At 42.2% G+C, this 27350-nt stretch overlaps 1 protein-coding gene across 9 annotated transcripts in view; it reads left to right on the top strand.

Moving 5' to 3' along the window:
* Nucleotides 1-27350, top strand: part of utrn (utrophin) — a 327694-nt gene that overhangs the window by 192197 nt on the left and 108147 nt on the right. For 8 of the 9 annotated variants that reach the window (XM_037541492.1, XM_037541493.1, XM_037541496.1 and 5 more), the window contains 2 exons: nucleotides 14522-14694; nucleotides 18409-18565. In XM_037541492.1, the coding sequence (XP_037397389.1) occupies nucleotides 14522-14694; nucleotides 18409-18565 (330 nt within the window). Of the gene's footprint in view, nucleotides 1-9379; nucleotides 9824-14521; nucleotides 14695-18408; nucleotides 18566-27350 lie in introns of those variants that run through there. The other variant, XM_037541501.1, reaches the window with a different exon arrangement.

Below are 27350 nucleotides of genomic sequence, written 5' to 3'. Positions count from 1 at the left end.
TGAAAATGCTCGAGTGTTAATCGCTAGTGAGCTGCAGCATGCTCTAATCTGAAGTAGCCAGCTTAGCAAAGAATTGACAAAGAATTTGCCACTGTGGCTTCATTAGCTCAGTTATCGCAACAAAAAGCACTACTACTCCTGATCTATCCTAACAGTTAGACCTATCTGATTAGACGTTAAGTTGAATTTTTTCGGACCACGTCATGTTTTTATGTATTAGCATCACAAGCACAGGCTCAAAAAGAAGGTCCAGCTCAACGTTGGCATCTCTAATGTAAAATCATCAAGTTTTGACTGAGTTCTCTTTGTGAATACGTTGAAAGAGTATTCAGTCATCAGAGTCATCCACTTGGGGAAGGGGTCTAAAGCACAACCCCACATGCCGCATGCAATTGCACGTTTCCACCAGAGAGGGCTCCAAATCACCAAATCTTACACAGTGCAGCTTTAAGTGAAAAGCATTTTCTGTCCATATTTTGGTTTTTATCACTTATGGATGAGTTAATATGACCTTCAGATGTTTTTATTCTCTTTATAAACAGTATGAGTGAATGTATTAGTTATTCACTTTTGATTCCTCAGTTATATCTCTCACCAGACCATCAGACTCTAGAAACTTCTTGAGGTTTGTACCAGTGCAGTGCTGACACTATTGAAAATATAGTTGGCTGCTGTTTTGATTATGACCCCAGATTAGACATTAAAGCAAGAATATGCAATTTTGTACTGTTTCTAAGTAGAAACTGCTAGCATGCCGTGCATAACAAGCAGCAAAAACAAGCATAAAGCATATTTAGCGCTTCACATGTGCATCACCGCTGCAGCGCGATGCAGCACAGAGCATCGTCCTGACTCTTTCCAACTTAAATACACAGTATGTGCTGCTAAAGGTCTCCTAATGATGCGGTCACCATAGAAACATTTGTATGGCTTCATGTTACCTTCACATTCCAACTACAGCATGTAACCGCAGCATTCCTACCTTCCCACACTCCATCTTCACTATTAGATCAGCCCACAAGGTGATGTCAGTGGCACAGACTGGAGTGTGCTTTGTGCTGGTGGGGTTCAGAGGTCACTGACCTGCTGCACTCTCAGACATGTAGGCAGTAAAGAAAAGCTGAAGGTGAAAGAGAGAGTGAAAGGTGCAGAAAGCAGGCGGAGAGAGCGAGCGAGGGAGCTGGAGAGGGCTCGGATGTGCTTTTAGAGGCAGAATGGAGTGCATCGGTTCATCCAAAGTAAGAGCACTTCTAGGACTTTTAATAGAAGCTTCAAGGCCAGATGTCTGTCTTACCTACTTGGCTTACAGTGAAGAATTTCATGTGAAGATCAACATTTACTCTGCACAGCTTCGGCAGAGGCCCTCGTGATGTTTTACCGAGCTCATCCTTGACTAGTGGGCAAATAGGTTTTTATCAAATCTAATACACTGTAACCTATTAGTTTTATCTGTAGTACAGGTAGAGTAACATGGCCAAAATAAATCAGACGTTTACAGTACACTGTATGCATCTGAGGTTAAGCTGGAGCAAGGAAATTTGTACTCGTAGTGCCACAGGTAACAAACTGTTTTGAGTCCAGTGATTTTCATTTAGGTTTCACACAGTGCCCTGTACTGATTATGCTGTCTTTGTAGTGAAACATGCAGTTATTTCGTTCTTTAAGCGCTGAGAATTTCTTCAATATGTTCAGAGGAGTGTAAAGGCATCTAATTTATCATAACAACGTAGTAGTCAGCGGTATGTTGGTTGAAATTCTGCCTCAGGTATGAGTTTTGTCACAAGTTATACTGCTATGCCACAAATAAACACAGATAACAGTACACAAATATTTCAAACCACGTTAAAGTTTGCTCATCTAGCTGAATAGCTGATTCAGGGATGTTTCACTCGTGTTTCGATTGAAGATGAAAACACAGCAGACCAGTTACCTCCTGCTGTCTAGTCCATTGCATCTGAAGTAGGCTAATTTTTTTAAGGCAATAGACAACCTGTACCACCTAAAACCTGACTCCAACTTTTAGCAGCGTTTGATGGCCAGCGGCACGAGTGTATAAAGCCCACATATGAGACAAATAACTCATATGTAGGTGCCTGTACAGGACCCAAAATGGAACTGCTGCTCCATTTAAGGTTGAATGGAAGACTTGAACAAAAAGCTGCCGAATAACATTAAAGGGACATCTCAGAATAACATGCCACTGTTAACCTGCCAAAATTGGTTTACTTAATCATCTAAAATACTTATATACATACGAAACGGAAAAATTGGATGTGCTACTTTTTATTCTGAATTATCTGAATTTAAATCTCACTACCAGTTAGAAAAATCGCAATTAGATATTTACAAATCGTTCCGGCCTAATGTGGCCTGTGCGAAAGTTTGGGTAACTGTTATTGTTTGTGTCTTCCCCCCCCCCAATATGTTATACTCAGCAAATGAATGGAAATCATGTAGTAACATTTGCAGAAAAGGATGTTTTAAGTATGTTCTCTGTAGATCATGTGTTAACTTATTTCCTCTTATTTTCACTTGCTGGTGTAAACTGACCAGGGGCATTGAAACTGTCGAGTACAGCTGTATGTGGCTGTGATGAAAACATCCATTTCACTAAGCGCCCACACATCGGGAGGAGTAACATACGCATATTCCTTCTTACATTTGTTCATTCGCTCATCGCTTCATTCCTTCATTGGTTTGTTTATTCATGCTAAAAGAGCATTTAGAATATACAGTAGCAGGTTCTGCTGTTGGCTTCAGTCCTGACCTGAACCGCTGGTCTCCAGCAATAGTAAATATGTTGCTGACGCTGTTGAGCCCAGCTCAGCATCTTTTTCCCCACAGAGGGTGTCTGTGATGTGTGAAATCATCCAGCGTCCTCTAGTCCGTGTGCTGAAGGACCCCAGCCTCTGGACCCTTGTGGCGAGTATATTGATGCAGCCGCTGGACGAGTGTGTTGTGAGGATTTTCGCAGTGAAGGCTGTTCAATATCCGATTGGTAGAAATGGAGGGTACAGCTTTACTGGAACATCAGGATCGATCCCGCAGCTCACGTTTAATCTGATCACTACCACCCAATGCAATTGAGGAGCTCAAGAGGGGAAATCTGTACACGAGCGGCACGCGCATACGAAACGTGTGCAGGGTTCCTACCTCATGGGCCGATTTGTATGGGATAAAGGATCTTTGCAATTTTCCCAAATTACCCCAAATAGCCTGGATCAAAACAACATTGCGCACATGTTTACATCAGCGTTATCCGACAGGCGCCATACTGAAAGAGGTTGGAGACTTATATCGTTTGAGTGACGCCTGAGATCAGCGGCAATTCCAGATAATGCTGAATAATCATGGAGGGAGTTGTCGTTGAGGAAATGAGGCTCAAGTTTAGCTGTTGGCTTGTTCAGGTCGCAAATATGGAAAAAAAAAATTCTCTTACTTGGTTTTGTTCTTACGTCACTGTGATGATGATTCACACAGGACTACTATTGCCAAGGGAGCTCTGAGGGAGTCCATTGAATTATAGGAGGTAATTCACTCGAGTTAAAGTGCCTCCTCAGGTAAAACTAATCCAGCTCCAGTAGGGCTTAAGTGTATCAGGCGTTTCTGCAGTAGCAGCAGTAGCAGGAGGAACTTTAGCACAGAATGGCTGCAGATAAAAGTGCCGTTAATGTATTACAGATGTGTAAAACACCAGTTTATCTCAGAGCGGCATGATTTATTGTTCAAATCGAGCTCTCAGTAACAAAACACAGCGCCATAAAACCATCCAACAGTCCTTCTGTTAGTAAATGCAAGCAGGTTTGGGTTTCACATTTACAACGGTAGGAGTTGAGTTTAGACAAAATTTCACAACCATGGAGACCTGTAGAGTGTGTGTGTGTGTGTGTGTGTGTGCTAGAGAGCGAAAGAGGCTGAGAGATCAGATCATATCAGCAGATGAATACAGCCTGGTTAGAGTGTTTAATCACATGCTTTCTAACCTTATGGCAGACACACACACACACACACACACTCACTCTCTCTCTCTATCTTTCTTTCTTTCTTTCTTTATTCTTTTTCTTTCTTTCTTTGCTCTTTCCCAATCTGTCTCTCGTTTTCAATCTCTTTTATCTGTCTTCTTTCTGTCTCTCTCTCTCTCTCTCTCTCTCTCTCTCTCTCTCTCTCTCTCAGGTTCAAATAGTGATCACATTCAGCACTTCCCAGAATTCTGTGCACTTACACAGACTGATGTTATCAGAGATGTAGGTATGAAGACTTTGATGGTTTTCCTTGGGGGGGTGAGTTTAGAGAGAAAAAAACCTGCTGGACTTGAGGGCCTTAAGATCAAAGCTGGACCACTGCTTAGAGAGTGAGAGGGAGACGGAGAGAGAGAGGGAGACGGAGAGAGAGAGAGAGAGAGGGAGAGAGAGAGCTGCATGCTCGCAGTCTCTATGTAAATATTCATAACTGTGCTGATGTTATCATTTCCAGTGGTTTTGTGAAACTACTCCAGTAGAGGAGTGTGGTACTAAATCTAAAAGCAGAATGGTTTCACTTAGGCTTTCTTCATTTCTCTCTCTCTCTCTCTCTCTCTCTCTCTCTCTCTTAACGGAGGCCTCAACATTCCTTTATCTTCACTCAGTCCATCCATCCATCCATCCTCTTTAATCTGCCTGTTCTCTTTATTCTCTCTGCTCAGCTTTATCCGTTTATATTTCCTCTTTGTGTCTCTCTCTGCTCACTTTCCTCAGCCCTTCATCATCTCTCTCTGCCTCTATAGTCTCATAATATCTCGTGCTGTATAGATCAACATTACAGCACAATGAGCAAACAGTAGTACTTACAGAGAAATCACACTGTAGGTGTCCAAAAAAACCCAAGCATCTTAAAAATGGTAATGTTACAGCGGGTTAAAGGCGTTTTTAAATATGTCGATAATAAGAGCCAAGTATTTTTTTCATTGCTGTCCTGCTGCCCCCCCATAAAAATGATAATCTATCATTTCATGTGGGGGAGGGGGGGTGGAATTGGGGGGTAATGGATGAGGAATGGTGAAAGCAACAGATCAGTGTTGCAGGTTTATGACACAATATTACTTATATTGCATTTGAATGCTGCTGAAACATATGCACCAAAATCTTCTAGCGTAATTATGCATGACTCATTGTGGTAAATAACCAGGTTCCTCTTACTTTTGACATGGCACTTAATTTCATTTGTTTTATTTAAATCAGTACCTTAAACTGGTAACAGTTAAAATGGCCAGTTTGGCCAGTAAACAGTACAGGAAATGCGTGAGCTTTAAAAACGAAAAACTAATAAAAATCGACTGAAAAACATCAAATTGGCTATGAAGAAATCTGAATCGGCCATAAACACAACCTGGTTGCCAACGTTACCCTCTTTTTCTGAATGTTTTGATTATATAATGGCATCCACAAAGCAATATAGAGTGTATAGCTTCATACCTAGTGTTTCTAGGTGTCCTGCTGTTCTGAATATGAAAGACTATTTCCTGTGATCCTAATCAGGCCCACTGTTAAAGAGTACTGTGAACACACATGCCATGTTTTGCTCATGTAATGTTGCTAAATTTGGCCAAACCGTAAGGGCTTATATGCGCATACACACATACACAAATGATGCAAGCATCCATGCCTGCAATACAAATGCTACAGTGGAAATTGAATATGTAAATATTGTAATGAGGTAAAGGTACTTCAAAGGCTTCTCTCATGAATATTCAGTGTTTTATGAGCTGTATTTTCTTTTCTGGCAACTATCTACCGCTGCACCCTCCACCCCCCCCAAACACTCGAGCTTGTCTCCTCTGAGGAAAAGGCCACATGGCTTCTGCCATGCTGACGTTATGTGTATGGACAACCGAAGAATGAGCCCATACCTGCGCCAGGCATTTCAAAGGAAGCATAACTAACACACAAGCAGACAGGGCCTCAGAGCTGTTTGTTTAACTGGCCTCATGCACATCTGGCCATGAGCAGCGTTCAGGTCCCTGCAGGTTCACAGCTGCAGAAGTCTAGAAGAGGAGAAAGAATGAGTCAAAGTGAGAAAAGATGAAAATGAGTTTTGGAGTTAGAAGAATAGTTTAACCAAACAGGCTAAGATGGCTAACTGTAACCAGGCAGCATTTTGCATGATGTCATTTGTGCTAAAGCTGAATTGGGAGCAGTTTAGTTTCTTTCGTTGTTAGTAACATGTTCTGTTCCAATGGCAGGTGTGAAGAAACGAGAAGAGAATGGTAGAAGAGTCGGAATTAAGTTGAATCGTTTCCTAAAGAATCTCCTTCTAATTGAACTGGTTCCTATAGAAATGTAATCAAATCAAATCGTTTCTTAAAGAATCGAGTTGAATCATTTCTTAAAGAATCACCTGGTAATTGAAATGTTTCACAGTGGAATCATATTGTTCCCTAATAGAGTTACATTAACATTTACAGCATTTAGCAGACGCTCTTATCCAGAGCGACTTACAAGAAGTTGTAATTGAAGTTGAATCATTTCCTAAAGAATCATCTAATTGAATTGTTTCCTGAAGAATTTGAATCCAATTGTTTCTGAAAGAATCATAATCAGAAAATAAGTTTTTCCTCAAGAGTCATAATCACATCTAAATGTTTGCTTAAGGATCGTCAGTGCATAAAATTGTTATCTAAAGAGTCATAATTGAGTTGAATTGCTATCTAAAGAATCACCATCTAATTGAACTTTCGTAAAGAATCGTCATGTAATCTAATAGTTTCCTCAGGAATTTTAGGCAAATCAAATTGTTTACTAAAGAATCATAATTTACTTGAATTGTTTTCTGAATTGTAATGGAATCATATTTTTTCCCTAAAGAATTGTAATGAAGTTGTATCGAAATATTGTAACTAAAGAATCTTTAAGATTTGAAAACTCTATAAAGAACTGTAGTTGAGTCGAATCGTTGCCTTAAGAATCATCGTAACATTGATCGTTTTTCTGAATCGCAGTCTAAACGAATCACAGGCTAACCAGATTGTTTTGAAGAGCTGTAATCTGATTGAATTGTTCTGAATCGAATCAGATTGAATTGTTTCCTAAACGGTTCTAATGGAACTGAATCATTGTGAGGTCAGACGTTGTTGACCGTTTTTCTAACAGATCTGGACTCTCGTGGTTTTTAATTGAAAGTGTGAGGTTAGGAAACGTCTGTTTAAACCGGTTTAACTCCCACAGTGTGAATAGAAGTGCCTTATATCAGTGACAGCACTGTAAATCTGAGCTCTTTAACGCCTGCATCATCTGATATACGGTTTAAAATCACATTGGTGTTTTATCTGGAGCTTCAGGAGAGGAGAGAGAGAGAGAGAGTCTGCAGTATCTATCTCTTAATAAAAGCGCAGTAACTGAGCAGAACAGCGAGAGGCATTGAGAGAGCTCATAAAACTCATTTTATCCTGTACTCCTCTCTCTCCTGTGTGTGTGTGGTGGCCCTTCAGGAAGTGGGTGTGTGCGGTTAGTTTGGAGAGGGGAGCGGGACGCGGGGCAGGAGCGAGGAGAAGAGGAGGAGTGGAGTGACAGAGGAGGGGAAGAGGAGAACACTGATTAAAACAATAAACAGCTGGTAGAGAGAGAGGGAGGCTTTAGATGAGATCTAGTGGCCGGAGGGTGAAGGAGAGAGAAGGAGCGAGGGATTTCAGAGGAGGAGAGAGTATGGCCAGTTTAAAACCAAAAGAAGCCAAACTTTTCCCTGAAAGATTTAAAGACGAAGGAACGACAGGACCTCGTTGTGGAAGCGGAAAGCGTCCCGTTTCAGGAGTTCGGCTGTAGATGGTCTACAGAGGACAGACGCTTCCTCCAGCTACTGCACTCTCAGCCTCTTCCTCTTGTTTTGGACGTCTGAGCTGAATGAAAGAAGGGACTCGTTCTGATACAGTCAGCTCGATCCCAGAGCCGCTAAAGGGATAAAGGGACGGTCCTGGGACTGGACAGCACTGGAGTTCGGTCTGGATTCTCATGGATGTTAAAGCTGGGCTGCTTTACAGAATTGAAGCTACTAGACGTGGAGAAATGAGCAGTGATGCGTGGATCCAAAGGCGAAGATTCAGCTGTGTCTCTCTTGGTGTTTAATTTGGTGTCATGCCAAAATAATGAAATCTGATCAAATCATGGAAAAATGATGACATTTTCATCTAGTCTAATCTAGTTCCTAAAGAACTGTAATCAAATCATTTCCGACAGAAACACAATCGAGACTAATTATTCATTAAAATGAATAATTTCCTGAGGAATCATAATTGAATTGAATAATTTCTTAAAGAAATGTAAGAAATGAAATCGTTTTCTAAAGAATCTTAGGTTGAATCGTTTCATGAAGAATAATGGAGTTGAATAATTTCCTAAAGAATCACGTCTGAATTGTCACCTGAATCATTACTTGAAGAAACGTGTTGAATGAAATAGTTTTGTGAAGAATCTTACACAGATTAAATCATTTAATGAAGAATTGAAATTGAATCGTTTCCTAAAGAATCATAACGTAATGTATTGAATCAAACAATTTTCTGAAGAATCTTAAACAGATTGAATCATTTCATGAGGAACTGTAATGAAGTTGAATTGTAGCTGCAACGTGTATAAGAATTATAACTGAATGTAATCATTTCTTAAAGAATCATAATCAAATTCTGTAGTTTTCTAATGAATCATAATCGAGCCAAGTAGATTTCTAATCTGATTGGATTGTTTTTTTAAAGAATTGTAATGAACTTGAGTTATTTCTTAAAGAATCATATCTGAAGTGACTCATTTCTTGAACTGTAATCGAATGAGAGATTTTTCTAACCAAGCCAACCACATTGAGTAAGTTTGTGAAGAACTGTAATCAAGTTCAGGGGCTTTCTTAAGAATCATAGTCAAATCGAGTAGTTAACCAAAGAATCGAATCAAGTCGAATTATTTCCTCAAGAAATCAAATCTAATTGAATCATTTCCGGTGGGACTCCAAATGAATCATTGACTAAAGAATCAGAATCACTGTCAAATCATTGCGAGCTTGGATACTTGCACTGCTAGGAGCTGCTGTGGTTTGCTCTCCCCTATAACAGACTGTGGATCACTTCCTTCCCACCGACAGCTGTCATGGAGCTGATCTCCTCGCATCTCCTACTCTCGCACCTTTACCCTGTGTGTAGTGTGTGTTTAGTGTGATTGAGTGAAGCTCAGGTCCACCCCCCAGCCCGGGCCTTCTGCCTGCCCCACACAGAGAGCCTTTCACTGGGGTAATTGAGCACAAACTGCCTGCTGCAGGGTCACAGGAGACCAGGACAGGAACAGGCCACTTTCTGTGTGAGAGAGAGAGAGAGAGAGAGAGCGAGAGAGAGAGAGAGAGAGAGAGAGAGAGAGAGAGAGAGAGAGAGAGAGAGAGAGAGAGAGCGAGCACATGTGGGTATAATTCCAAACTGAGCAACCCAGGCACGAATAGGGCAGCTTGAACTTTTCAGGCAGACAGAGAGAGAGCCTGATATTTGGAGTAAAGACGTGAACTTGTCCATTCTACCTCCAGAGCCTAAAGGCCACAGGATCTTACAGCACTGTCCGTTAAACACTGGAGCATGGTGCTACGGCTGCAGCTCAGCTGTACTACAGCATGCATATGGGTAAAAACAGGCCGGAACTGTGTTTTCCCACAAAAAAGCTGGAGAATGCCTCACTGTAGGAACTCTTAGGGGGTCGTGGAGACCACCTCCATCCTTCACACTCTTATTCTTCCCCATCCTTCACTTTTATATAGAGATAAGAGAGACATGATGGTCGGCCTGAACTTCAGTCTTCAGGAGCTGCTAAAGAGATTTGAGGAGGTATTTTGGCTTTGCTTTGGCTCTCCTGTACTGAGAGAAATTGGCACACACACACACACACCCACACACACACACACACCCACACACACACACACACACACACACCCACACACACACACACACCCACACACACACACACACACACACACACACACACACACAGAAGAGAGGAATAAAATGGTTGTGTTCTTTTTAAGCCCAAATAAAATTCTCTGATTCTTTGTACCATAAAGAACATTTGAATTACACCAGTAAATAAAGTAGATATCAGTAGTGTAAATAGTTCTTTGAGTCATATTGTGTTATTATGGTGATATTAAAGACATTGCATTGATTATCTAGTGAATATTTGTTCTCTAGTGAATTGTAACTGCATAATTTATGCAAATGTTCGTTCAGATTACATGTTTTGTGGATCATCTTAGTGAAAATAAGTTAAAACAGTCTCTACAGGGAACACATTTCTGCTAATTTTAGGGCACCGTTTCTTTTTATTTTTGTTGTAAAATATTTAAAAAACAGTGAAAGTTCCATAACCTTCAAAAGAAATCAAAAGAATTGTTCTCAGTAGAGGATTTTTCACTTATTTTCATGTTGAAAATCAACAAAACATGTCATTTGACTAGGGGTGTCTAAACTTTTGCTTACAGCTGTATTAAAGAATCATTATTGAATTGTTTTAAAACTTGTAATCTAATAATTTCCTAAAGAATCACGATCGAATCACTTTCCAATGAATGGTACGTGAACTGTTTCCTAAAGACTCTCTAATGGATCTCTAATGAACGGAATTGAATGACTTTCTAAAGACTCGGAATCTAATCGAGTCATTTGCCAAACAACTCTAGTTGAATTATTTCCTAAAAAATCGAATAAATCCAATCATTTCCTAAAGAATTGTAAATGAATCCTTTCCTGAAGAAACAGAAATTGGAGTCAAAGCATTACTTGGAAGAAAAAATCTAAATCAAATAGTTTCAGTGAATTGTAGTTGAATCATTTCCTGAAGAATTACAGTGAATTTGATTTCTAATGAATTGTCCTCGAATAATTAGAATCTGTATCGACTCCTTTCCTAATGAATTGTAACTGAATGATTTCTTACAGAATCAGAAATGAATCATTTCCTAAAGAATCAGAATCAAATGTAATTCTTTCCTAAAGAATTAGAACTGAATCGTGCAGTTGCTTGTGTTTCTTCATCATGAATCATGAAAACACACACACACACACACACACACACACACACACACACACACACACACACACACACCTGTTTCGGTTTCTCCTGCTGTGTTTGTCCAGACCGGAGATGTCTGAGTTCATTGTATGTTCGTCTTTGCAAGTCTGTGTGTTTGAGAGTTCGGAGTCGATTGGAGGTCTTCAGTAAACGAACAGCGAAAGGTAGTGTTGAAATGGCACCTTCAGTGTCTGTTCATCTTTCTGTCTTTTCGCTCGCTCTTTCCATCTTTCTTTGCATGTATATGGCTGTTTTTAGGTTAGGCTAGTTGAGATGGAAGATGAATGGTATCGCAGGGGACTTGTTACGTGCCAGAAGCAATTATTTAACTTATTAAAGTCAAACGCTTTTATTGCCTAATTTTATAGGTCAGGCAGCCTGGAGCTTATGTGTGATAGCGTCTGGTTCGTGTGTGTGTGTATGTGTGTGTGTGGTTGTGCTGCTTTGTGTTTTCCCGAGTCATGTGTTGAGTCGTTTCATGTTGAAGTGGTCACAGTAAAATCTTTCTTTATGAGCTTTTGACAAATAACAGCAGAAGCTGTTTCCTGTGTGTTTCCCTGTAGAGCTGTGAGAGTCATACAGAGCCAGCCAGCCCAGCAAACCCAGCCTTATAATGCAGTCTGTTTAGTACGAGCACACAGGAAGGGGGGGCTTACTCTGGTGCCTGCAGTCTCTACACCTGAAGAGCCCATGCCCACATTCTGTATATGTGGTCCAGCCCAGGCAATCTCCTCTCATTGATTAGCTGCTCTCATTGGGACAGATTCCATTACTGCGTCCAGCACTCTGACCAGCCAACCTCTACACAGAGAGCAAGAGAGACCTCTTAAAGGCCTACTGTATGCAGTTACAGGACTAGTTCAGCAATAAATCAGATGTACAGTTTTTCCGCCCTTACCCAAACTGTAGTCAGATCAGTCGAGGTATGTGTGGTGTCTGAAGTTTACCTCTTTTATCTCGTGCTGTCACAGGGGGCGGTAACCTAAATGTTAAGAAGAGCCGAACAAAAACAAATAATAAAGATGTCTCAGTTTGTTGCACTAGTGTGAACTATAGAATATCATTTAAACAAAGGCCAATTTTAGGCCGAAAACTATTATAGAATAGTGTCTCTGGCATCGGCCAGTGTATTCATAATGATGTAGTGTAAAAACATTCTGCTTTAAAGGAGCTGTTTGAGGCATTCAGCTCTTCAGACGTCCGGTTCCTATCACCGGAGCATTTCATAGTGTGTTTGCATCCAATTATGCTGAAATTCTGAAAACTCAGTGGAGCTCCCCTGTAAGGCATCTCTAATTGACTTCTAATGTGGTTTCTGACACTGTATGACAAAAGTGTGTGTGAAATACAGGCGTCCTAGAAGAGCTGAGCCGAAGGTAAACTGAGTAACGGTTACAGAGTCTGCTGTTGTTTTCCAGCCGTGTCTGCTGGCGTCTGGATTTTGAGGGATTGAACTGAGCTCTTTTTGTTGGTCCCTGATTTCTCATGGGATCTGAAGCCTGAAGCATATTGATGTGTTTGTGTACGTACCTGTGACAAGAGTCTGTCATTTCGGAGGGGATGTTGGGGAGGGGGGCGGGTGAGAGGAGTCGGATAGTTTTCACCAAATTGGAGTAATAAATAAAACGTAGTGAATAGTGAGTGAGACCCCTTACTCAGTTGCTCACTGCTGTGTGTCTATTAGACACAGTTTAGTGCGTGCGTGTGTGTGTGTGTGTGTGTGTGTGTGTGTGTGTGTGTTGTCTGAAGGAGAGAGTGAACATATGATGGAAAAGAGCACTTTGTGAATGAGCTGGAAAAGACCCAACTATCTCTCTGCACCTTCTCTCTTTCTCTTTCATTATCACTCTCTCTCTCTCTCTCTCTCTCTCTCTCTCTCTCTCTCTCTCTCTCTCTCTCTCTCTCTCTCTCTCTCTCTCTCTCTCTACACCTCCAGTCAGTCACTGTCTCTTTTTCCCACCTCCACTCAGTCTCCTGTTCCTGCTTCTCTGTTGTGGAGGTCAGTTGCTCTGTTGTGAAATCAGTCTGATTGACTGCAGTGCGTTGATGTGACTGTCCGTTCACTGCTATTGACTTTAGCTGGTAGAATCTCAATTTAGGTCTCTGAGGCTCTTTGCGGCTCAGGGCCACTGACCATCTGTACTTTTCTTCAGGAGATGGCTTTTAAGCCTGTCCACAGCATTAAAGGGCTACTCCAGAGTTTTCAGTCTGAGCTCTGTCTACTGGCTCCTGTAGCATCTGTGGTAATAGACTGTGCACTATTGTCAGAGTGAGATTGGCTTAAGAAACTCTGGAGTTCCCTAAAGCACAGATATAAGAAAAATATCTCGCTGCTTTTGGAACAAAAGGTATCTTCATTTTGACATCGTTTGAAAATGACTGTTGCCCTTTACGCTGTGTGTACATTTCATTATAAATGGGCCTAAAGAAACGACCCAAAACAACTGAAAAGGTTTGATTACATTGGCTTACGTTAAAAGTAAAGTATGTTTTTTCCCGCTCCTGTAAAGTCATTATTTTGGAGATGCGAGGTTTTGTTCTGACAGCAGCGATATGATCCAGCCAGTCAATGACTTCTGAAGAGCCAGCAGCTAGATATATATCTGTCCGTCCATCCATCCATTCTCTGAAAGTGAACCCTCTCCGAAAATGGAGAAAACATCTCTGAAATTTCTCTGAAAGTTGGTGAACGACGTCCATCAGCAGCTCTTTATTTAACCTAATGAAGTGTTGATTAGCCAAGCCAGGTTTCTGATGATATCCAATCAAGAAGAGCTGGAATACATAAAATCACTACTTATTGCATTAATGTCTTTCTTGGCAATGATATTTCTAGGCAAGTGAGCACTTACTGATCGGATGAACATCCCCTTTAATTCTGATTTTCTCAGGTGTTTACAGTTAGTCAAGCTTGATTAGTGCCTTTTAAATCCTGCTTCTGTCTATGTGGGTGAGGTAGAGACAGTTTTATCAGCCAGACTGCGTCCAGTCATCTCTTTCCATGGATTTGTTTGCTGTTGGCTGTTTACATTTTGATCAAGCAGCAAAGTCTGTAATTAAGCCTGTTGTTTGGCCGCAGTCTGGAGCATCAGCCAGGGCATCTCTTATCAGCATGTTTGTGGACTGATGGATTTTTAAATGTTTGAATATTATTACAGTTGTGTTTTAAATTGATGTCTTCAGCCTTTTTCTCTTGTGTCATTTATTTATTATGATTTGGATGCAAACAGCAAAATTGTTTGCTGCACAGCAGTGTTTTAAGAATTAAGGCGTTCATGTGATCCAGCACATGTAAATAATGTTGTGTGGAAATAATGCAGACCCGTCTTTAATCAGTAGCAATGGTTCACTAATACATTTGCAGAGAATTCCAAATTTGATGTGATGCTTTGTCCATTTCTTTCAGCAGGAGTGTCTGATTTAATCTAACCGCTCCCTCTTTCCGTCTGTGTTAATAGGATATCCAGGCGGAGATTGATGCCCATAATGACGTGTTTAAGAGTGTGGAGGGGAATAAAGTGAGGATGGTGAAGGCTCTGGGCAGTTCGGAGGAGGCTGTCTTTCTTCAGCAGAGATTGGACGACATGAACCAGCGCTGGAACGAGCTCAAGGCCAAATCGGCCAACATACGGTCAGCAGCCCCGTCAACATATGCAGGACACTCACACATTACAAATGATCTAGTATTTGGTCTGCAATACAGTAATGTGAACAGCAAGCCTGGAAACATCTGCCAGCATAGCGTCATTGTTCATCATCAGGGGGTCAAATCTGCTTGGGTCAGTTTCAGACTCAAAACTTGGTAAGTCGGGTTCGGACGTGCTCAGATTGAGTTCGGGTGTCGGCTTTTCATGCTGTTTTCGAGTTTGGGTCAATATTTCAGGCCGTATGCTATATGAAGAATCCAAGGCCATCTCAAAGGGTCTGAATATACTTTGGAGCTCAGTTTAGTCCACCATAAAGACCACCCCCCTAAACAGTCATGAAACAAGAGAGACACTAGTAGAGCTGCTGCTATGATAACAACTATTACTCTGACTGAGTTGCAGAAGGCAGCGTCTGCAATTAAAGTTGATGTTCACAGCTCAACAAAGCACCATTATGGATGAGTGACAAGAAAGAAGCACTTACTGGAAAAAAAACCCAAAAAAACACTGCTTGAAGAATTTCACTAAGACACTCCAAATATGTGGCAGCATTGAAGTGTCTTCAAATGAAGAAAATTGATGTCCCTGAGTGGCCCAGTCAAAGCCCTGACCTTACCACCATCGAATATCTGTAGCAAGACCTTCGAAACTGCTGTCTAGCTGTTTTGCTGAGTGGAAGGGGCAAAGCTTACTGTGCAAAGTTAATAAACACTTATCCAAAGCTAGTTGGCTGTAATAGCTGTAAGAGTTGGTTCAACCTGCTACTCAGCAAAGAGGGCTAGAGTAATTATGAATAGGTGCGATTTTTGGTTTGTAATAGTTTTTAATTTGCTCAGTATAGCAAAGGCATGCCTGGATCGGGAGATGAGAACATCCCCACTTATAATTATTGACTGTAGCTCATCTGTTTCTACAGTTTATCAGCCTCCTCTACCCTGTCTGTTAGTGAGATGAGATCACCATAGACCCACCACTGACTGGATATTAAGTGGATGATGGACTGTTCTCATGTACAGTGGTCTTGGTATAGTAGTGTTTGTGGCACTGATACATGTGCGTCAGCCACAGCGATAGTGCAAGGATCTACTACATATCGTGACTGTCTGAAGAAAACAAATATCTCAAATTGTAATGTTACAGGTGAGCTCAATGTAAGTTAATGTAAAGAGATTTTAGCCCAAGCTATGTTGGAGTATTTCTCTTGGTCAATTCATTATGACAGATGATGTAGATAAATAAAAATGGGGATACGTTTTCTTTGGACAGCAGCGATATACCAGTATAGTTCTTTGTGGAGTGTGTTTTTTGTGTGTGTGTGTGTGTGTGTGTGTGTGTGTGTGTGTGTGTGTGTGTGTGTGTGTGTGTGTGTGTGTGTTCGTTGCGTATCCCCATCCTGCTGTCGGCTGGTTTTCATTCTCATTTTGGCCTGATGCAGAAGACCAACTATACTTGCACGACTTCACCAGGAAAAATATTATTCTCTACTGGAGAAGACAAAAAGATAGATGAGAAGAGACACAGAGAGAGACAGGCCTTTAATAAGAGGAGATAGAAGAGTATGGATGGAGGACAGACGAGCGAGAGAGAGAGAGAGAGAGGGGGTCGAGTGAGTATAACAAGCAAGGGAAAGCTGAAGAAAAGAGAGGATTTGAGTGATAGAGAGATTGAGGCAATGAGAAAGAAAGACAGCGGTGGATGGACAGAGATGCAGGGAGATAAAGGAAGAGGGAGGAGGCTGAAATGTGAGATGTGGAGGAAATGAGACATAAAAAGAGCAAGGGAATCAGATGGATTAAGGTGTGTGTGTGTGTGTGTGTGTGTGTGTGTGTGTGTGTGTGTGTGTGTGTGTGTGTGTGTGTGTGTGTGTGTGTGTGTGTGTGAGAGAGAATAGTGGACCAGCCTGTTTTATTATTTAACTCCCATTAGGGATTAATTAGTGGACATGTATAATTACTGAGCTGCTGACACTGGACTATTGTTCAGCTCCATTAACATCAACGCACATGAACTCACACTACAAGTACACACATACACTATCGAATATAAATACACACATTCACTCACACAAACAGGCACGCTCACACAACGCACACACACACACAAACACACAGAGACAAATGCATACACACAAACACCCAGACACACACACACACACACACACACACACACACACAAGGACAAATGCATGCACACAAACACCCAGTCACACACACACACACACACACAGAGACAAATGCATGCACACAAACACCCAGTCACACACACACACACAGAGACAAATGCATACACACAAACACCCAGTCTCTCACACACACACACAGAGACAAATGCATACACACAAACACCCAGTCACACACACACACACACAGACAAATGCATACACACAAACACCCAGTCTCACACACACACACACAGACAAATGCATACACACAAACACCCAGTCACACACACACACACACACACACACACAGACAAATGCATACACACAAGCACCCAGTCTCACACACACACAGACAAATGCATACACACAAACACCCAGTCACACACACACACACACACACACACACACAGAGACAAATGCATACACACAAACACCCAGTCTCACACACACACACACACACAGACAAATGCATACACGCAAACACCCAGTCTCACACACACACACACACACAGACAAATGCATACACACAAACACCCAGTCTCACACACACACACACAGACAAATGCATACACACAAACACCCAGTCACACACACACACACACACACACACACAGACAAATGCATACACACAAACACCCAGTCACACACACACACACAGACAAATGCATACACACAAACACCCAGTCTCACACACACACACACACACACACACACACACACACACAGACAAATGCATACACACAAACACCCAGTCACACACACACACAGATAAATGCATACACACAAACACCCAGTCACACACACACACACACACACACACACACACACACAGAGACAAATGCATACACACAAACACCCAGTCTCACACACACACACAGACAAATGCATACACACAAACACCCAGTCACACACACACACAGATAAATGCATACACACAAACACCCAGTCACACACACACACACACACACACACACACACACACACACAGACAAATGCATACACACAAACACCCAGTCACACACACACACAGATAAATGCATACACACAAACACCCAGTCACACACACACACACACACACACACACACACACACACAGAGACAAATGCATACACACAAACACCCAGTCTCACACACACACACAGACAAATGCATACACACAAACACCCAGTCTCACACACACACACACACACAGACAAATGCATACACACAAACACCCAGTCACACACACACACACACACACACAGACAAATGCATACACACAAACACCCAGTCACACACACACACACAGACAAATGCATACACACAAACACCCAGTCACACACACACACACACACACACACACACAGACAAATGCATACACACAAACACCCAGTCACACACACACACAGATAAATGCATACACACAAACACCCAGTCTCACACACACACACACACATTTTAGGGTTTAAGGGTTTATATATACTTTGTTCATATATGACCCATATATGACCTCATGTCCTGACACTGTTTACAAACATGTTTGTGTGTGTGTGTGTAGGGCTCATCTGGAGGCCAGTGCGGAGCGCTGGAGCAGGCTGTTATCTGTTCTAGAGGAGTTGTGGAGGTGGATCTGCCTGAAGGACGATGATCTCACCAAACAGATGCCTATAGGAGGAGACGTGCCCACGTTACTGCAGCAACACAACCACTGCTCGGTCAGTACACGTACACACACACACACACACACACACACACACACACACACACACATTCTGTTAATATTCTGAAAACAAGCAATAAAACAGGCCATTTCAAATTCATCATGGTTGTAATGTCACAGCCATGAGCACGTTTCCTATAACACATTTAGCCTACAGCATTTTAGTTTTGCGGAGTGTTGTTTTCTGCAGTTAATCTGTCGCAGGTTACTGGAGTGGAAGGTGTGGAAAAACGATTAAACGTCATGCTGTATTATGTGTCATTGCACTGGCTTGATTCACATCTGAATAGAACTGAAAATGATTTTTTATGACAAGAATTTCAGCCCAGACTCAGTACCCAGTGCAGGGCAGCCAGTCAGAGCAGAGGTCGTTTACATATATCAGTCAAAACAGCCTGTTTAATTCAAAGAAATAAAGTTCAAATTCATGATGACCATTTTGGTACATAAACTGGCTACTAGTGGACAGTAAGAGAAAACATATAAGGGGGCCTTTAAGAAGACCTTCAAGTTTGCTCTCCCTCCAAAATCGCGTCACACTTCACTCCTTCTCCTCCCTCGTTCCCCAGGCTGCTGTCTGCTATGAGGCTCGCGCTCATGTTTTCCTTTAGGCGTCTGTTCTGTTCATCTTTTTTCGTCTGTGCTGTCCTGCTGGGGTTCTTTTTTCTTTCTTTCGTGCTTTGCACTGCTCTTCTTCTTGTTCTTAATATCACACAGTCAGATCAGAGACACTGAAGAGTATGCTGATTATGTGGGCCCGGACGAAAGACTGGATCAAACGGCTGATCTGAGGTCGGCATTGGTGCATTTAGACTCGAGCATTACGTACTTAAGCACAAGGACTGCACAATATATCAATTGTAAATTGTTCTCTGCAAATAAACCCTGTAACCGATGGCAACGCGATTATTTTATTTCTTTATTTTTAAATTTTCACTGGGTGCTTCTTTGACCCATCACTGTTCCGAATCCAGGGTTTTTTCTTGAATGATTTGTTGAATCAAGGTGTTAGTTACCCAGCAAAAATAAAAACAGTATGTAGTAGATATGATAGCGATAGTATTGAACAATACTAATGATACCAATACTAGTTCTACCTAACCTAATTCACATAGAAGTCCTGATATTTATACAGATACATTTTTAAAATATTTTATTTTGGTAGAATCTGTTCTGCATCACGACTAAAACCCACTCGGCTCGGCTCGGCTCGGTGGCATGCTTAAGAACACTTTATTTTTGGTTATTTACTTTATCTCTTTAGTATTTGATATGATTTAATCAGCACACAGCGACTTCTCTGGCTGAGAAACGCAGCTGAATGTTGTTTCACACCCAAATTCCTGGAGTCATTTGTCTCATGCGTGTCGTGTTCTCTCGCGCCACGTCTCTGAGCAGTCGGTTCTCCGTCACTTCACGCTTCCCCTGCTGCTCGCCGCTGTAGAAGCGTGTAGAAGATAGATAGACAGGTTTACAGGTGCATGATGATTAGTGGGTGAGGCATTGAGTCACTAAATGATCCCTGACGCCAGGCGTGAATGAAGAATCATAACGATCTGTTCATTAGGACGAATCTTCGGAAAGTTGTCTAACCACCGCGCTCCTCTGTATCACTGGAATTATGGGGCTGACTGGTGTCTGATGTTTACATACATTACGTTTTAGTTCTTTTTCATCCTTGCTTTGATAGTGATCTGTTGTGTGGCGATAGTTTAGAGGAGGACTGAGCTATTTTGAGCAAGCCTCGTTTCCTCTGTACTGATGAGGGTCATCTGTTGCTGACGAGAGGACGCTGGTTCAGAAGTAGCCAATCAGTGTGTGATAGTGAAATGAGCTTCATCTGAAATGATGTGCTAATAATCCTCTGCTGAGCTCAAGGAGGTTAATTATGTCTGCCTTTAACTGCGTCTCCATTCACTCTTTTATTACAGTGTGTTTTAATAATGTGCAGTAATTACACCATACATTACATCACCTGACCACCATGTTAGACCTGACCACCTGACCACCATGTTAGACCTGACCACCTGACCACCATGTTAGACCTGACCACCATGTTAGACCTGACCACCTGACCACCATGTTAGACCTGACCACCATGTTAGACCTGACCACCTGACCACACCTGTGTGTGGTGTGGAGTGAGAGTGAGATTTAGAAACAGAACAGGAGGAGCTGAATTTGAATCTCTTATCTTTCAGAGAAGAACACACAGGCTCTGGCCCCAGGGAATTATGGGAAGGTACAGGTCTTTGAGTCTAATGAGTCTGTGATTGTGTGCTGGTGCAAAGCAGAATTTAGAGGTCTCTCTCTCTCTCTCTCTCTCTCTCTCTCTCTCTCTCTCTCTCTCTCTCTCTCTCTCTCTCTCTCTCTCTCGCTTGCTCGCTCTCTCTCTCTCTCTCTCTCTCTCTCTCTCTCTCTCTCTCTCTCTCTCTCGCTTGCTCGCTCTCTCTCTCTCTCTCTCTCTCTCTCTCGCGCTCTCTCTCTCTCTCTCTCTCTCTCTCTCTCGCTTGCTCGCGCTCTCTCTCTCTCTCTCTCTCTCTCTCTCTCTCTCTCTCTCTCGCTTGCTCGCTCTCGCTCGCTCTCTCTCTCTCTCGCTTGCTCGCTCTCTCTCGCTCGCTCTCTCTCTCGCTCTCTCTCTCTCTCTCGCTCTCTCTCTCTCTCGCTCTCTTTCTCTCTCGCTCTCTCTCTCTCTTTCTCTCTCGCTCTCTCTCTCGCTCTCGCTCTTGTTCGCTCTCACTCGCTTGCTCTCTCTCTCTCACTCTTTCTCACCATCTCTCTCTTTTCCACCTGTCCCACTTTCTCCCTCACAGTCTTGCTCACTCTCTCTGTCTCTGTTACACTCTCGCTCACTCTCTTGCTCACATTGTTGCCCTTCATTACTTTCTTCACTTCTTTTTCTTTCTCTTTCCCATTTTCTTTTCTCTTTCTCATTCTTGTTCCCTTGCTTGCTCTTGATTTCTTTTCTTTCTTTCTCTCTCTCTCTCTCTCTCTCTCTCTCTCTCTCTCTCTCTCTCTCTCCTTGCTTGCTCTCTTTCTTCTTTGTTTCTATCTCTCTTTTTCTCTTGCTCTCCCTCAGACAGATTGAATAATGACCCTGTGGAGCTGAAAGAGAAAAGGATCGCCTGACTCTCTCCCTCTCTCTCTTGTATTTTGGGTAAAGTGGGGCTGCAGAGTTTTGGCTTTTTTTGAACGTGTCACGCTCGATTAGCACCGCATGCTGAATGGGGCGAGAGAGGGAGAGCTGGGAATATGGATAAAATCTAGGGGAGAGTGTAATAAACGTGTACGAAGTAGCAGAGTGAGTGTCTGGGAAGAGAGAGAGAGAGAGAGAGAGAGAGAGAGAGAGAGAGAGAGAGGGGTGTTTCAGAAAGGTCAATTTGTTTCACTACATGAAATGAAGATGAAGACAAAGCAGAGAAGTGGTTAGAGGGAGCGGCTCAGATTGGGCCTTTCACAGCTATAATGTAATCACCTGATTGAGCTGATCACAATCCATTTACATCCAAAATTAAAAGGTCCCAGTTGGAAGATGATTTGGGATGTTAATATACTGACTGCGGGCGATGACAAGTAATAATCAAGTATCTCTGCTCTTCACATCTGTCCAGTTTCAGCAAAATCAGGGATTTCAGGGATGCCTGTTGCTCTTTGCATTGTGTGTAAATTTCACCAAGAATGAACCAATAGAAATGGCCCAAAATGACTTGGAGGTGGGAAGTCTGGCTCTATTGACTTAAAAGTAAAGTTGTTTTGTATATATGTATATATATATATATATATAGTGTTTGGTATATAAGGGGTTAGAGATATATATGATGTGTTCTAGTTGGATGTGGATCGCTAACTTGCTGTTACTTTACTTAGCTCACACTTTCGTTGGCTGACACTCTTTTTCTGCTTTGTGTTATTAGAAGACCGGTCTGAACTGCACGGCTTGGATTTTATTAAGTACATTCAGCTTTGGCGCTATATGAATATCATGTACTCGATCCTATTAGAATTAGTTTAGACAGCATCTGATTGGCTGTTAGTGGCATAACTGCTGAATTAGCGGTGGAGTAGCTGAGTTTGTGTGTTCTCCAGCGGCTGTCTGAAATAGACCTTCTCCACGTTATTGATTGATTGTTTATTCGCCCCTTATTTCCCTATAATCAGTTTTATTATTCATGCATTCAATTATCCAATAAAATGTTTCCTTTCGTCCCGCCGTAATTAAGCTCATCAATCAGCTGTTATTTAATTAGTGCTCTTTGTGGGTGTCTGAGTGTGCAGTTTGCAGTTGTAATCAATTTACACAACAGACAGGAGGAGGAGTGGTAATTGCACCCTCCGTTTTGTCTCCGAATCCTAAAAGACGTTTGCTCTCGATGACGCTGCACTTCAGCTGACAGGTTGAATACAGTCACAATATAACCGTGTTAGTTTGTTTCTAACGACATTTTTACGTTTTAAGAGAAATGCTGTAGTGTTTAGCTATTCTTGACGCTGGGCTGTGGCAGGGAGTCCCCTGCCCTTATTTATTTAGCTTCCCTTCTTTCACCCACTTAGTTCAGTTCAGGAAAGGTTTGGTAATTAGCTGATGGGATGAGTCGAGTTGGTTTACAAACAGCAAACTTTGAGGTAAGACTCTTTGTACTTTGTACAATGTTTATGTACCATAAAACTACCTGGGACTTTTGACCCTAAATAATTACGCAATACCACATACTTACTCAGTTAATTCATAGAATCTGTTTGCATTCCGGGGAGTGTTGGCTGGATGTGGAAAGAAAAATGGCAAGACGGCCAATAAAAGTAAAACATTTCAATAAAAGTTCTTGGAAACGGGCAACGAAAGCAGCTTCAACTGTATTCAAAACGTTTAGAAAATGTCTCCAAACTTTTGTCCAACTCCACGTTTGGGCCCTGATCTCGTTACCTCTGTAACCCAGGCTGAATTTGTTAGCGCTAGCCGGCAGCGCCCAGCTAAGGCTAAGGCTAATGTAATGGCACTGTCTCGCTGATTGATTTGAACTATTTGCTGCTGGATGCTGCAGACCAGAGTGTAAAATATGAGACTGATTAGGCTCGACTCAGCACCAGCCCTTATCTATGACCAAGAAAAAATGACCCCGGTTTGGCTCTCGATGAATAATCATTTATCTTCCCAGGACTTTGAATACGTCCTTTATTCCAACTCCTTATTATGTGGTCAATAAAGAGTGGGCAGCTCTAGCATATCTGTTAAAGGAGCGGTCATAAGTTTTAATGTGTCTGTACTGCTGCTTTATGTAGCGTTCCTGTCTTCTAAATTAGTTTTAATTAACATGCTTGTTTTGAGAGGAGGCCGATTCGGTACCCAGTCATTGATTTTTGGACAAATCTGACTAGATGTGCATCTCGTTTTACAGCTTGGGACAGTTAAATTGGTTTTTCACAGCAGCGTGTTGTTAAAGCTGAGGTTGGGAGTGCTCGCTAAAAGCTTCTCTTCAGGCTTCAGTCTTGGGGGAATCCATATAATGCAAAAGATGAGGAAGAGGAGGAAATGAGGAAGACGTTCCTGGCCCCAGACCAGCGCCGTAGGGCTACTAACCATCTGAACACTCAGGGTCTGTCTGGAGGCTTGGCGAAGACTAGACCCATTTACTGAAATAAAATATTCATGTAAGCTGCGGTCCAGACTACACACTTAAAAAAGCATGGTTCTACAAGGGTTCTTTAGTAAAGGCAGTAATTCTGTTTAGAGCCATGAGTTCTATATAGAACAACTTCATGCTAAAATGGTTCTTTTATATGGTAAAATGGTTCATCAGTTTGATAGAGAATGTAGTTCTATATAGGATCTTCCATGGACACTCTTGAAAAGGATGGTTCTGGGTTATTTAGTAAAGAAAATTATTCTATATAGAACCGTGAACACTCAAAGAACCCTTTTGCATGAATAAAGAGTATCATAAAATGGTTCTTCATTAATTGATGCAGAATGTGCTGTAGGTGATTCTACAGTATATAGAACCTTTTTGAAAATTCGTCTGTATAGCACCAAAGAGTTCTTCTATTGTTAGAATGTCAAGCTTGTAACAGTAGAAGAACTCTTTTTGGTGCTATATAGAACCATCTTCAACAAACTGTTCATCAGTCTGAAGAACCATGTCACCATGCAAGTAACTGTTTATCCCCTTAAATTGCACACTTTAGTAACCCAAGAGTAGCTCAACCAGTTTGCATTGAAGTCCCTGTAAATGAATTAGAAAGCCTGTATATAATAAGCCAGTGATTTTAAGAGGTTAAACATGAAATGGTTCTATGTAGAACTCGTGGTTCTATACCGAACCATCGCCTTTACTAAAGAAACCTTGAAGGACCCACTTTTAAGTGTTTTGGGCTGTCACATGTATGGTTTGTAAGTCATTATGGCAGTTTCACATTTGATATCACAGTGTCTGTGAGCATCCTAACCAACCACAGTGTCTGTGAGCATCCTAACCAGTCACAGTGTCTGTGAGGATCCTAACCAATCACAGTGTCTGTGAGCATCCCAACCAATCACAGTGTCTGTGAGCATCCCAACCAATCACAGTGTCTGTGAGCATCCCAACCAATCACAGTGTCTGTGAGCATCCCAACTAATCACAGTGTCTGTGAGCATCCTAACCAGTCAGTGTCTGTGAGCATCCTAACCAATCACAGTGTCTGTGAGCATCCTAACCAATCTCAGTGTCTGTGAGCATCCTAACCAATCACAGTGTCTGTGAGCATCCCAACCAATCACAGTGTCTGTGAGCATCCCAACCAATCACAGTGTCTGTGAGCATCCTAACTAGTCACAGTGTCTGTGAGCATCCTAACCAGTCACAGTGTCTGTGAGCATCCTAACTAGTCACAGTGTCTGTGAGCATCCTAACCAATCACAGTGTCTGTGAACATCCCAACCAATCAGTGTCTGTGAGCATCCTAACCAATCAGTGTCTGTGAGCATCCCAACCAATCACAGTGTCTGTGAGCATCCTAACCAATCACAGTGTCTGTGAACATCCCAACCAATCAGTGTCTGTGAGCATCCTAACCAATCAGTGTCTGTGAGCATCCCAACCAATCTCAGTGTCTGTGAGCATCCCAACCAATCACAGTGTCTGTGAGCATCCCAACCAATCACAGTGTCTGTGAGCATCCCAACCAATCACAGTGTCTGTGAGCATCCCAACCAATCACAGTGTCTGTGAGCATCCTAATCAATCACAGTGTCTGTGAGCATCCCAACCAATCACAGTGTCTGTGAGCATCCCAACCAATCTCAGTGTCTGTGAGCATCCCAACCAATCTCAGTGTCTGTGAGCATCCCAACCAATCTCAGTGTCTGTGAGCATCCTAACCAATCACAGTGTCTGTGAGCATCCTAACCAATCTCAGTGTCTGTGAGCATCCTAACCAATCTCAGTGTCTGTGAGCATCCTAACTAGTCACAGTGTCTGTGAGCATCCTAACTAGTCACAGTGTCTGTGAGCATCCCGACTAATCACAGTGTCTGTGAGCATCCCAACCAACCACAGTGTCTGTGAGCATCCTAACCAATCACAGTGTCTGTGAGCATCCTAACCAATCACAGTGTCTGTGAGCATCCTAACCAATCACAGTGTCTGTGAGCATCCTAACTAGTCACAGTGTCTGTGAGCATCCCAACCAATCACAGTGTCTGTGAGCATCCCAACCAATCACAGTGTCTGTGAGCATCCTGACTAATCACCAGTCCGGATGAGTTGCTGTAGGTGTTCCAGCAGAAGTTAATTATTTTGTTCATAATAACAGGCCGATATGTAACCATGTTACTGGTTCACCAGTGTTTTGTAAATGCTGTGTTTAGTGCATTGTTCTGCACTATAGTATTTGTAGCAGTAAAGTCAGATTTCTAGTGATTTGTCCAGCTCTACTGTAGGGTGACTAACGCACCATACACACTGAATTAGTCTTATGAGACCCAGCAAAAACAAGCCCATTTAATGAAATGAAATATTCATGTAAACAGTGGTCCAGACCAGTTTTGCATAGTGTGGTGTTTCAGTACAGTGTTTTCTTCAGCCACCTTAGCCGTGGCTGCTGGTCCTGTGGTACGTGCAGCTTGTAGGATAATTGTGAGCTCATTTGTTTAGTACAGTAGCTGTTAGTGATTCTTGTGTGAAGCTCTGTGAAATCTCTCTTCAGACTCCAGCCTCACAACAGGTTTGTCTTTAGGTCTATAAAAAGCAGCTTTCTTTATAAACACACCCTGCCAACCTCTCTCGTTCTCTACTATTATCTCTCTCTCTCTTTGTTTCTAATTTCCTCCAACTGTCACTCTCTCTCCTTCTCTCTTGCTCTCTCTTTTACTTCCATTCCCTCTTTCCTGTTCTCATTTCCTGTCAATCTCTCTCTCTCTCTCTCTCAGTAAAAAGACAGAAGCAGCTTTTTTGGTGCTATATTAATCCTCTCAGTGTAAGGTTTGAAGAGAGCATTTGGCCTCTCATAAAGCTCAGACTGGACACGCTTGTCCTCGCTCTGTCGTTTCAGAGGTGAAAATAACCTCCATTCTTGCAGAGACTCCATCGCGCCATCCCTCCACCTCTTCTATTTCTGTCACTCCATCAACTGACCTTTTCAGCGCTGAGAGCCGTGTTCCTTTCTCTCGTCTGACTGATGCCTTCAGGAGGTCCGGAACCCTCACTTTAGCACACACTTCAGACCTGTTTACTGGAGTATGAGCTCACAGACGTTTTTCTTCTACTTATACACGCCTTAAACCACGGTTACTTAAAGGGCCTGTA

Source organism: Pygocentrus nattereri, chromosome 9 (assembly GCF_015220715.1).
Source record: "Pygocentrus nattereri isolate fPygNat1 chromosome 9, fPygNat1.pri, whole genome shotgun sequence".
NCBI lineage: Eukaryota > Metazoa > Chordata > Actinopteri > Characiformes > Serrasalmidae > Pygocentrus > Pygocentrus nattereri.
This window is presented reverse-complemented; position numbering and strand designations above follow the sequence as displayed.